This window comes from Poecilia formosa, unplaced genomic scaffold (assembly GCF_000485575.1).
Source record: "Poecilia formosa unplaced genomic scaffold, Poecilia_formosa-5.1.2 Scaffold17, whole genome shotgun sequence".
NCBI classification, from domain to species: Eukaryota; Metazoa; Chordata; class Actinopteri; order Cyprinodontiformes; family Poeciliidae; genus Poecilia; species Poecilia formosa.
Genome location: NW_006799956.1, coordinates 2,089,273 through 2,101,340, shown reverse-complemented (window position 1 = coordinate 2,101,340; position 12,068 = coordinate 2,089,273). Strand labels below are relative to the sequence as shown.

The 12,068-nt window shown below is 39.5% G+C and overlaps 1 protein-coding gene across 1 annotated transcript in view; it reads right to left on the bottom strand.

Moving 5' to 3' along the window:
* The window catches only part of kcnq1.2 (potassium voltage-gated channel, KQT-like subfamily, member 1.2), a 207,503-nt gene that overhangs the window by 170,891 nt on the left and 24,544 nt on the right, over window positions 1-12,068 (bottom strand). The window contains exons 4-7 of the mRNA XM_007546747.2: window positions 7,496-7,622; window positions 7,246-7,324; window positions 7,062-7,158; window positions 2,921-3,061 (exon numbers count right to left, since the gene is read on the bottom strand). Coding sequence (XP_007546809.1) covers window positions 2,921-3,061; window positions 7,062-7,158; window positions 7,246-7,324; window positions 7,496-7,622 — 444 coding nt within the window. The remainder of the gene's footprint in view (window positions 1-2,920; window positions 3,062-7,061; window positions 7,159-7,245; window positions 7,325-7,495; window positions 7,623-12,068) is intronic.

Genomic DNA, 12,068 nt, shown 5'->3' with positions numbered 1-12,068 from the left:
TCCAGGTATTTTTTTTTTTAAAGCTGGTTTATATTTGTAGTTAGTTTGAGCTCATCACTTGATCGATCCCATAGATGTACCCCACACACTGATTGGTTGTTTTGGTTGTTCTGACACATTGTGTGTGTGTGTGTGTATGTGTGTTTTTAAATTTCCTTCTCTTAAATCATATTGCTATGCTTGTCACAAAAAGGGGAACCAATCACAGTTGAGTTTCCGTTTTCGTTCAGACAAGATTCCAGCAGTGGAGAAATCAGTGCAGCTGTGGTCAAATGGATGCACTGGTTTGGTGTTTTGTGTGGTTCTACGTATGTTGGCATTACTTATTGTTACCTGTGTTGCTATTTGTGGGCAGAAGAAAAGAGTTTCTCCTCTTTTTTTTTTTTGTTTTGACATTTTTCTGGTGTGGGGACATTTTAAAGAAAAGAAGAACAAGTAGAATGAAAATATTTTTATTGCGCTTTTGTGCTGAAGGTTTTACAAGTGGCACAGACTTTTTGTATCACCCAGTTGACGACAAGTGTTAACGCTTTCACTCAAGTAGAGTTGAGTACTTTGTCCACCATTGATATCAGCAGCAATGTAGCCCGCTGTATGGATCTAAATCTAATAACGCCGTGGAGTGTAAACAGAAATGAGCCCCGTTATCTAACCATCAGCAACAGGCAAAAGGAAAAAGAAAAAGACGGTCTGTGGGAGGAGAGCGAGGCTTTAGGGGTAAGGAGTTTGGGATATGAATCATAGCATCGGCTCGTCCTCCAGCTGTGCGGTGCACCTGCACATCCGAACGTCCAGATTATGCCAAGAGAAGGAATGCGCTGTGGAAAAGCTTAGCAGGTTCCCATCAGCACAGTGTCATTTCAGCAAACGCGTGCGCACGCACACACACACACACACACACACACACAGCCACACACACACACACACACACACAGGCGCACACACGCGCACACACACACACACACACACACACAGCGCCTGCATTCCTTACTCCACCTATTATAAGCGCATATCATGACTCTCGAGTCTACAGTTTCTGAAAACCACAAAGTGCAAATCCCAGAGTGCGGTTCTTTTTCCTCTGTGCTGTGAACAGAAAAAAAAAAAAAGAAAAAAGAAAGCAGAAGAAGAAGAAATCACAAATAACAGCCTGCGCGTAGCAGGGGAGGAGCGACGCGACCCTCGTAACCCCGTGTTACATAAAGGTAGCAACCCCGCAATTAAAGTTTTAATTAAGGGAACTGACACTTTATATCGGTGCTCTAAAAGTCCTTTGAGGCAAAGATGCAAGAGGTGAATGGTTTATTACCGTCTTCTTTGTGTCAGGCTGATCCCCTGCACAAGGCCTGCCATAGGTTTCTCATTATTCCGCACTTTCAATTCAAAAGTTTAATTAACTCCTCTGGAAACCCGAGCCTTCAACGCGGGAGTGAAAGAGACACAGAGCGTCGGGGAAAGCATCGACACGTTTGGGTTATCTGTTTCTGTCTCGCTCCTGAGTGATAAAACAGAAAACGACCGAGAAATAAAACGATCGCTCATCCAGTTACGCCGACCACATTCAATTTCTCAATTAAATGTGCTTTTTAACTGTAATTTTGCTCTTTAACAACAGAACAAATTCTGGTTTTTGGTTTTGCGTTTTGGTCGTGACCTTTCCAGCGAGGGGGCCGACTTCAGCCGTATTATTCATGATTCTGGCTACACAGTGCCGTGAAAACGTATTTCTCCCGTACAGATTTCTTCTGATGTCGCTTTCTTGTTGCACCTAAATGTCTCAGATCATTAAAGACTCATTTTAAAATTCAGACTAGCATAACCTTAAAACCCAAAAGCGGTTTTCAGAAGCCCGACTGCTACCAGACACGTAGAGTTAAGAAGCCGCTTTAACAGAAGCTGCCCGATGGCATTTAGTAAAATCGATAGCTGAAGCAGCTCAACAACAGATGAGTCTAGAAAAGGTTTCAGAGGGAGGCGTTTCTAAAACTTTGAGACCCACAGTGAAAACCGTTTTCCACAGAGTGACCATTTCCACTGGTTCAGGAAGTGCTTGACCTATGAGGTCATCAGCTCTAAAGGCCTCACTTGTAGCACCTGAGGTCATTGTTCATAATCCAACAATAAAAAAAAAAATTTAAATAAAAAAAAAAGAGAGAGACTGGGCAACAAATGGCCAGGAGCTCCAAGGTCAAAACCATTACTGACCAAAAATAACACAAATGTCAGCAAAACGTTCTGCAGACTGATGAGTGAAAGGATTCTGGAAGTTTGTTCAAGATCGGTGGAGCTGAACGCTGCTTCTCCATGTCTGGGTCTGGTTCTGTGACGTGGTTCAGTTCCTATGGATGCCCAGTATGAAGTTTGAGGAAAAAGAACCTTAGGGGATCTCAGAGGTGGTGGTACTGTAATAGTGTAGCCTTGCTTTGCTGCTTCAGATCTGGGTGATTTGCTGTAAATTATGGAGCCATGCGTTCAGCTCTCTAGCAGAAATGCCCAGTTGTCAGTTTGTGACCTTAAGCTCGAGCTCAAGAGACAAAATGAGCCAAAACATCCCAAAAAAGTGCAGTATTTAATGTCTAAGAAAAAGATGAAGGAGGATTTTGAGTGGCCTACTTAAAGTCTGGACATAAATGCAATTCAAATGCTGTGGCATGACCTTAAACACTTGAAAACTGGGCCACAGTGACCCATCGCACACACTTGATGTAATTTGTTATGACACAACTAGTCATTACGCTTAGAGTGCAATTACTTTTCACACTGAGTCAAGCTGGTCTGGATAGCTTTTCCCACCTAATAAATAAAATAACTTCCATTTTGAAGCTGCTACATTTGCTAGATGGTCTGAAACATTTTGGCGATTGCTTTAAGAATCCTCTAAGACTCTCTGAGCACGAAGCATTTCAGTCTGCTGCCTTACCACGCCCCACCACAGCGCGTCAGCGTAGCTGGAAAAGCCCGTCTTGCCCTCCTCGTCCACGGCGTCCTTCTCCGCCAAGTAGACGAAGTACGAGGAGAAGATCAGGCCCAGGAAGCCGATGTACAGGGTGGTGATCAGCTCCTGAGGGAAAACGACAGTCGGGAAGAGAAGAAACGGTGAAATAAAGTACAGAATGGAGGCTCAATGCTTTGACATGATTCTAACACTCGGCTTTGAGCATCGACACGTTTGGGTTATCTGTTTCTGTCTCGCTCCTGTGCGATAAAAGAGAAAACAACCGAGAAATAAAAGTGTTTCTGTCCTCCATCTGGGACAGAAACTAAGAAGCACATTTGATTTCTTGAGTGAAATATCAATCAAGAAAACAAATTATGGACTCGATACTTTTCTTTTACTTTATTTATTGCTTTTTAGGTTTGTGGGAAACAATTAAATGAATAAATTATAATTTTTTTTCTTTTTACTTTGCAGGCGCACAAGAGCAAACATCTCAGGGTTTGCCCCAGTGTATTATAAGCCTGACGGGTCACCAGGCTTTACTTGTGACCCCACCAGGCTAAGCATTGCTCATTTATTTAAGTCTTTTTAAAATGTTTGCATGTTTTAAGACTTTACAGTTGGTGTTCAGGTAGTAATCTTCCCCATCTTTCAATAATACATAATTATCAAGTGATATTTTCAAATTTCCTGTCAACTTTAAACAGTTATTAAACTCAAAAACACAATGGGCCGCTGGATGAATGACTGCCTTAGAAAGTTTTCTGGGGGGAAACCGTGCTCTGGCATTGTCTCCTTATGTATCCGATGAGAGTTTTTCCATACACAGATGTCTGAGCTTTTCCTTCTTTCATTCACTTTTGTACCAAATTGGGTGTTATTTTTTTTGGCAGTCACATTTCAAAGATGGAACATAATGACCTGATGCAAAAATGGTAAATGGGACCACCAGAAGTACTTTACACCATAGTAACTTTTACCAAAATCTTGAACATTCAGACTCAGTCAGGCAACTTGAAATTAGGTGCCTTGCCCAAGGGTACATGAACATGTGGCATGAGGAAGATGAAATCAAACCCACAATCTTCAGGTCCCAAGACAGCTTCCCACTGAGCCACCGCCACATGTCCGCACTCGCTGCACCGGTAAACCATTAGTGCTCCGTGCTTTGTAAATTAGACACTAGAAGAGAAAATAGCTTGTGTGAAAGACATGGAGAGCAACAGTGAAGATCTGAAGGCACTCCTTCTCTATCTGCTTCTTTAACGAGCAATGCATTTCGACTAAACGGAGCATATCACCCAACAACACAGAAAAGGCAAAGAATCACATCGGACTCACTCTTACAAGTAGGTTAATGACCCTCTCCACTTAAGGCTCAATGTCAGGTTCCACACCTCTTTGTGTGTCAAAGACGTGAATGTCAGGTTTGACCCAACGAAAGGCACACAGCATTCTCCAGGGATTAAAGAAAAGAGCGTTACTCTGACGCCATTGTGCATCAACAAGAGAGAAATCTAAAACAAGTGTACGATGATAAAGAGGAGAAAGAAAAACAGCGGTGAAGGTTGACTGCTCCTTTTCTTCTCCTTATAAAGCCAGATCTGCCATAGATTTTTGCTCACGCACGCACACCGCCATGTCACGAGGAGGAAATTTAATGGGGATTTTAACTCTGTGTACAAGCAATAGTAATGCCTGCGCCTTTTGTTCCCCACAGAAAAAACAAAACAAAAAAACACTTAAACTTCTTTATGTTTAGCCATGTTAGAACCTTATTGGATTTTATTGAAATTGTATGATACAAAAAAAATAGTGTGTGATTTTAAACTACCGTATTTTCCGGACCTTACTATAAGACGCATCTATAAAGTAAAAAAAAAAAAAAAAGAAAGAAAATAGACTGAAAACGTACGTATATAAGCCGCACCGGGATATAAGCCGATGATATCTCCGCTGCTCTCGGTTTTTCACAAGTCTGTGAAATATGCTGGTAAGGATGCAGCCCTCCGTCTCCAACGCCGAACCATGGATTCCTTCAACCCGAGCTTAGCAGCTATCGATCTCTACTGCCAGATCTTCAGCCTTCAACTTAAAATCTGCATCATATGAACTTCTTCGTGTGATTTCCATGATCAGGGGGTATGAATCTGAAGAAATTTCTCTGTCGTGCCTGCTGCTAGCATGTGCTTGTACTAAATGAAAATCAGCACTTTCTTCTTCTTCTTTTTGTTTTATGGCGGTTGGCAAACAACTTATAAAATCAGCACTTTCTTCTTTGATTTCCAATTTTGACTTCCAATGATTCCCTTCCTGCTAAAGCGCCCCCTGGCGGTTGAAGAAAAATCCACAGAAAAGCTGCACCGGGCTTCAAGCCGATATGGTTCAAAGAGTGGGGAAAAAGTAGCGACTTATAGAAAAATACGGTATTTTTACTAAAGAAAATATTGAAATGTCTCCCATTTGGAATTTGCCACAAACCATGACAAGAACCAAACAACTTTTTGTCCCCTACTCACCATGAAACATGGTGCCAACAGCATCATGCTAGGGGGATGTTTTTTTGTTGTTGTTGTTTTGTTCAGCTGGTCAGATGGACTGCGTTAAATTCAGCGACATTGAAGACAAAGGCTGGAAAAAGCTTAAGACTGAGCTACAGGCTCACTTTCCAACAGAATAACTATCATAAATTGGCCCAGTCAAAGTCAAGACGTGATGCCCTTGTCCGATTATCCAGTTGTGAGGTGGAATGGTAGTTGTGAGTTGCTAGTTAGGCTAAAGCCTAAACTAGCAAAAGTTTAGGCTTTAGCTGAAAGCTTAGGCCTTAGCTGAGGTAAGTTCAACTCGGGGCTAAAAATATATACACATCACTGTCTAGCGATTCCATTTCGATTTTTAGTTTCACGATTCGATTCAAAAACAAATTTTCTATTCAAAATGTCAAGAGCAGTGGTTCTTAACCTGGGTTCGATCGAACCCCAGGGGTTCGGCGGAGCCTCTGCCGCGGAGGTAAAGACACACTTGTGTAAAGTCGTGATGACGCCCCGCTTTGCCATCACTTGCTGCAGAGGATCACGTTACATTGCTGAGCCAATCCGAGCTGCAGAGGAGCACTGATTGAAGGAGCTCCACTCTCAGCATGGATTTGAACTTGTGTCTTTAATTACTTCAGCAAAACTCAGTTTTTACCAAATTCTGTAGCTTTTAGTGTACTTCTAAATCTGCTCCTTAGTTGCATCTTTTCAGGGTTGGTACTGCCTCTAGTGGCGTGGGGGTGGTAACACAACTAATATAATTACATTACTAAATCAGAATACCGCAAAGTCTTTATTATTTATTATTAATTTTTCATTCTCTTAAGAATGTAGAGCTAATTAAATGATCTAAACAAGACCTGTTGAAACTGTGGCAAATTTTAAATACCTTGGGTCGTTCCTGGACAGTCAGCTCAACTTTGCTGAAAACGCCGACTATATTTTGAAGAACTGTTCTCAGAGACTCTACCTTTTCAGAAGACTTAGTGATCTTGGGGTGCCCCAACTAGACTCTAGTTCAGTGAAAAATACGGTATTTTTACTAAAGAAAATGCGCATATGAAACTGGTGGGTTCGGTACCTCACAAAAGGTTAAGAACCACTTGTCTAGAGATTCTGTGTAAATGATGTGACTGACCAGAGGAAAAACAGTGCAAACAAATAGAGCATGTCTTTAAAATGAGTCTGTAAGTCTCTATACTGCATCAGAATCCATCAGTCTATATTTAAACAAAAATAGGTTTGAGCATAAAACACTTAAATTAGCAGTGCTACGTTAGCTTAGCCGCCTGGCTTTTTCTTAGTTATGATAGTAGATTTTATGTGAACAGCAGAATAGACTAATACACTATAGAATATTTTTTCTGCACCTTTACACACCTCAGTGTTCAGATTTTAATTGGTAAGAGATTGTAATCATTATATGCTACCTAAGTTGATACATCACACAATTACAATGAAATATCTACAAATTGGTAAAAGTTCAAGGGTCTGAATACATTTGCCAGGAACTGTAAACGTGACAGATCGACTGTGTAAGACTTGAATCGCGTCTTCTTTGACTTTTCAGACTTTTCTCCTTCACCCACCTGTCGATGAATAAAAACGACGGATCCCAGCAGCCTCCACGTCCCTCCTTGTCGATCCACATGCAGCATGCGCAGGATCTGCAGGAAGCGGATGCCCCTGGAACAACACAGGGCCACCTTGTCGGTCACATTCATCCGAGTCCGTGTCACTCGGTGAATCAGCCTCTAAAAACCGCTACGGTACCTGATGGCGGACGTGGCGAACACCTGCCCGTTTGACCCCACGCCGAGCACGATGATGGAGGCAATCACAACTATTAAATCTGTGAGAAAGAAACGGGAAAACAAGCAAAAATTCAACTTTGAGATTTAATAAAATGGCGAGAGGCACAAAAAAATTAAATTAGCACTGGAATCATCCAATAGGTGATTTACGTATAAAAACCACTTTTCATTGCGACTTAATGAGAACAAAAGAGAAAGGCCAGGTGCACCTATGATTGATATGGGCTTCCTGACAAAGCGGAGGCGTCCCTTGATGCCCGCATATTTGCTGCGGCAGCCGGCCGACCACAACCGGACCACATACTCGGTGCCAAAGAACAAAACCAGCACGATCTCCTGTGGAGCACAATGCAGAAAGGGTTACCTCAATCCACAGGCTCAGAGACAAAACAGCAAAACGTACACAAAGGACGATGGGATGCAGACGCAGACGGCACGTCTGTCCTGAAAACGGCAATAACGGCGCCAAGCATTGACTCTAAATTAAAGCTATTATTATTATTATCACCAAGATTTACAATGAGATACGAAGGGAGCAGCGACAGGTGTGTGAGGAAGAAGCAGAAGAAGAAGAAGAAGGGGTCAGTGGCGAAGTGACTGAGGCCTGAGGAAGACGTGGCATCCGACCGTTTGAAGGGGTGAAGGTTTACCTCAGGTGTTTCTATAGGATTTAACTGACAAAAGAAGTGAAAACGATGCAAAAACACCAAAATGTTACCCAGTATTTTTGTGCAGTCTATTGTCGTAGTATTACACTGCCAAAACACAAGATTTTACTAAGTGTTTCTGGTCTAGTTTCTAGTGCAAATATCTCAGGAAACTTGAAATACGACAAAAATAGCTTCAAAGTAACTTTGAGATGCTTGTTTTAAGTAAATAATTCTTTAATATTGATGAAAATGCACCAGTTCCGCTGGCAGATTATTTCACTTATAACAAGACATTTTCCACCATGTTATAAAATAATTTATCTGCCAGCAGAATGAGTTCTTTTTCAACAATATTAAGGAATTCTTAAAATAATCGTCTATATCTTGCTGGAAAGTTACTTTTGAGATAGTTTTGCCTTATTTCAAGAGTACTAAGACATTTGCACTGGAAAATAAACCAAAAATACTTAAGATTTTATGTTTTTGCAGTGTGCACTTGAAATAAGTCAAAACTAATCTATAGGAAACTTTTCAGCAAGATATATATAGAAGCTAGTTTTAAGTTAATTCATTAATACTGATGGGAATAGTACTGCAGTAGTTATAAGTGAAATAATCTGACACTAGATTAGTCAAAATATTGACTTTTTAAAAATCAGTATTAGCTCTGATTTCTTGCTGAAGTTACTTGTAAGTTAGTTTTGTCTTTTGTCAAGTGTGCCAAGATATTTGCACTAGAAACTAGACCAAAAATAGTTTGTAAGATTTTGTGTTTGTACTTACTATTGGGCTGATCTTTTAACATTATTGGAGGGTTTCTGACTTAAATAACAGTGTCTGGTGGAGATCGTTTTCCTAGACACTGTCTTTCCATAATATTTAGCCGCCATAGTGCCTGCTGGAGCCATTGGCCACGTGGGTGGCCTCCTTTATTGACTGCACTTGCCTGGGCTGCCCGCTCCCTGACCACCCCTCGTATGAAATGTAATACCGACAGCCCTGCTGCAATAACACAGCGGCACCGGGCTGCAAAACAATGGCCTGTCCATCAAAAGTCTTCCTCTTGGAGGAGAAGTCTTACGTTTCGGTCGGGGAACAAAAGATTCCTGGTTGGCCTAACCTTGCTAAAGTATTGATGCAACTCTGCAATGTGATAATTAATGGTTGTCAAACTTTTTTCTACAAATATAAATCTGAGAACTGTTTATGTTATCCTGTGGTGGACTGTATATACACATAGAATATACGGGATTAAATAGTTCTGTAAAGATTTAAGACCTGTGATTAACAAATTAAAGACCAACTTACTTTTTTTTATGAGTTTAAGACTTTTTAAGGATGTGTGGTCTCATCTGATCAGATTAACGTCTTCCACATTTGTGCTGTTTCCCTCTCAGAAAACAGATTTTCTTGCTTGTTACGTCAGTTTAGGTGAAAGGCAGTGCCTTAACAGGTTTAAAGTTTGGGGGTTATCGCTTACAAATCTATGCTCTTCAAAGTTATCTAATGTACCAATTGGGTTATGTCTCGAGAAAATAAGGTGTAGTAGATTTTACTTAGCAATGTTAATGTAAAGGGGGTTGAACGTAAATGCAAAGTCACCAATTTTTTTAGCTTTATTTGCAAAAAGTTTGAAAACAATGCCTCATTCACCTCCCATTTTACAATCATGCACTACTTTTGTTTTCACATTAAATTCTAGGAAAAAAAAACAGTATGGTGAAACCTGTGATTGTAATGTGATAAATTATCAAAATGGGGTGTGAATTCAAAGTCATCTTCAACAGTATATTAATTTTTGATAACAATGCGCTCCCTATTGGTGATAAAGTAGGATAGCTTCATCGTGAGACAGTAGCTAAAGCACAACCCCACACACAAATACACACACACACACACACTAAAAAAACAAAACAAACAACATAAAAACCCAAACACAAACCTATTCAGCTTTATGACAGATGGATGAAATCCAAAAGTCAAAAGGTACACATGAATTTGGGAAATTTGAAGAGATTAGTCATAATAATTCCATAAAATGGGTCACCCAGATGTTGGGGGGGTTGTAGCTGAAACCGGCAACTATGTTTACTGGAAACAGCTGCCCGATTGTGAGACCGTAATCTCATCAAGCCAGGACGGAGGACGAAGCACATCAGAAGAGCATCATGTGAAAATGTGATTAGACTGCATAGTGTCTCACTGGAGAGAGGAGAAAACACACACGAAAACACGCGCACACACGCGTGCACACACATTGCACACAGAAAGCCACCAGGGCTGCGCGATGACGCCGTGCGTTTCCTAAAAGGTAATAAACTTCAGCGTGATCAGCTTCCTGTTAATGCTTCCAAACCTAATGAGGATTTATCTAAATCATTTAAATGCCACACTGTTTAAAAACAGATTTACTTTGAAAATTTTCTCTTATTTTACTAGGAAATAATTTGACCTGAATGATTAGGCTGACAAGTTTTTCTATCTGAATTTCAACGTTCCCGTTAGGTCAGCTTTAAATGGTTTTGAACAGTTTTGTTCATTATGACACATTAACAATGAGCATTATTTTACTGCAAAACAAAATATAAAAAATTAGTCTCATAAAATCATGTCTGAGTTTCTGCAGCTGGCGTCTCTAGTAAAGATTAAAGCCTTAAAATAATTTGTATCACAGCAGAAAAATTTCACACTTGAGCAAAATCATAAAATAATGGGAAAAAACATCAAGAAATGATGGATTTTCCCCCCAAAAATTAAACAAATTAAAAAATATATATATTTTTTATTTTGCAATTTTTCAGTAAAAACAGCTCCCCTGTGTCGACTGGACAACCCTCAATCTTCCCTATTACGTTTCACAATGATAGCCGACATTTTGGACCAATTTCCTGTGAAAACGGAGTAATGGCCCACATTTAGCTTTCTGTTGAGACTTTTATTTTCATTTCAGATTTCAAAGAACTTATGACAAAAAGCATTGCACCAAAGTACAAGGGGCTTTTGAGAAAACGAAATAAATCAAACTCGACAGGAGCCATAAGTCGATGTTAAGCATGTCACTTTTTTTTTAAGCCAAACCAACATGACTGTTTGCTGCATAACCTGAATCTCATCTGACCAAACAGTTCAGTAGGCCTACATTAGACAGCATACAGCACACAATTAAATTTTTTTAATGGTAATGCAGAGAGAGAAGATTTTCTTCAGGCATGCTTTTATTAGACTTTTAGACTTATTGATCTCAAGATGCCTCTGTTTGCTGCAATTCTTCAACCATGAGCTTTGGAGATTTAGTTTACCCTCGTTACCATCCTGTTCACTCGGCATAAATATAGCAAAACCAATATGGTTCTTCTTCAGCTTATTGGCCACTGACTAAGAAAAATAGAAATCTGCAAGATGTCACGTTTAAAACACGCGGAAAACAGGAAGATTTTCAGCAAAAGGTCCTGTCAAAATAAATAAAAGCACATATGAATTTAAAGCATGCATGAATGCATTATTCAGGGCATCAATCATTGTGATTTTAATACAAAATAATTACTTTTTAACATGTATAAATAACGGTAATCAACTGGAATTAGTTTTGAATACCAAAATATATATATTATTATTATATTTATAAAGACCATTAAGGCAAATGGCGGGGCTGAACGAAGTGCTGCACAATACAAATCTAATTTAAATTTAATTTAAAGATAGACACATGTCAGAGAACAAAAAGGTAAAAAATTGTGCAAATAAATAATAATAAAAAAAAAAAACAAAAAAAAATGTTAGCAAAAATTTAACTGCAAAATTTAGCTTCAGCAATAAAAGTTACATTTATCTTTTTAGATTTTTCACAAATCTCAACTTTAGTCAGCTTAAAATTAAAAATCTACTTACTTTTAATTATTTTTAACATATATGTGTGAATTTGACCTAAAGACATAGTCTTTACTCCTTTTTAAAACACCACTAATCCCTCTAAAAACCACTCACTTCTCGTCTTGCCGAAGGTTTACAACAATATGTGGCAACATAATCTAATTACCAGCATTTATGCTTATTTAAGCTGCTATTTCAAACAAAGTGAAAAGGTTGCAAAAGTCAGCAGAACCTGAACCCGTGTATTTTATTTTATTTTTTT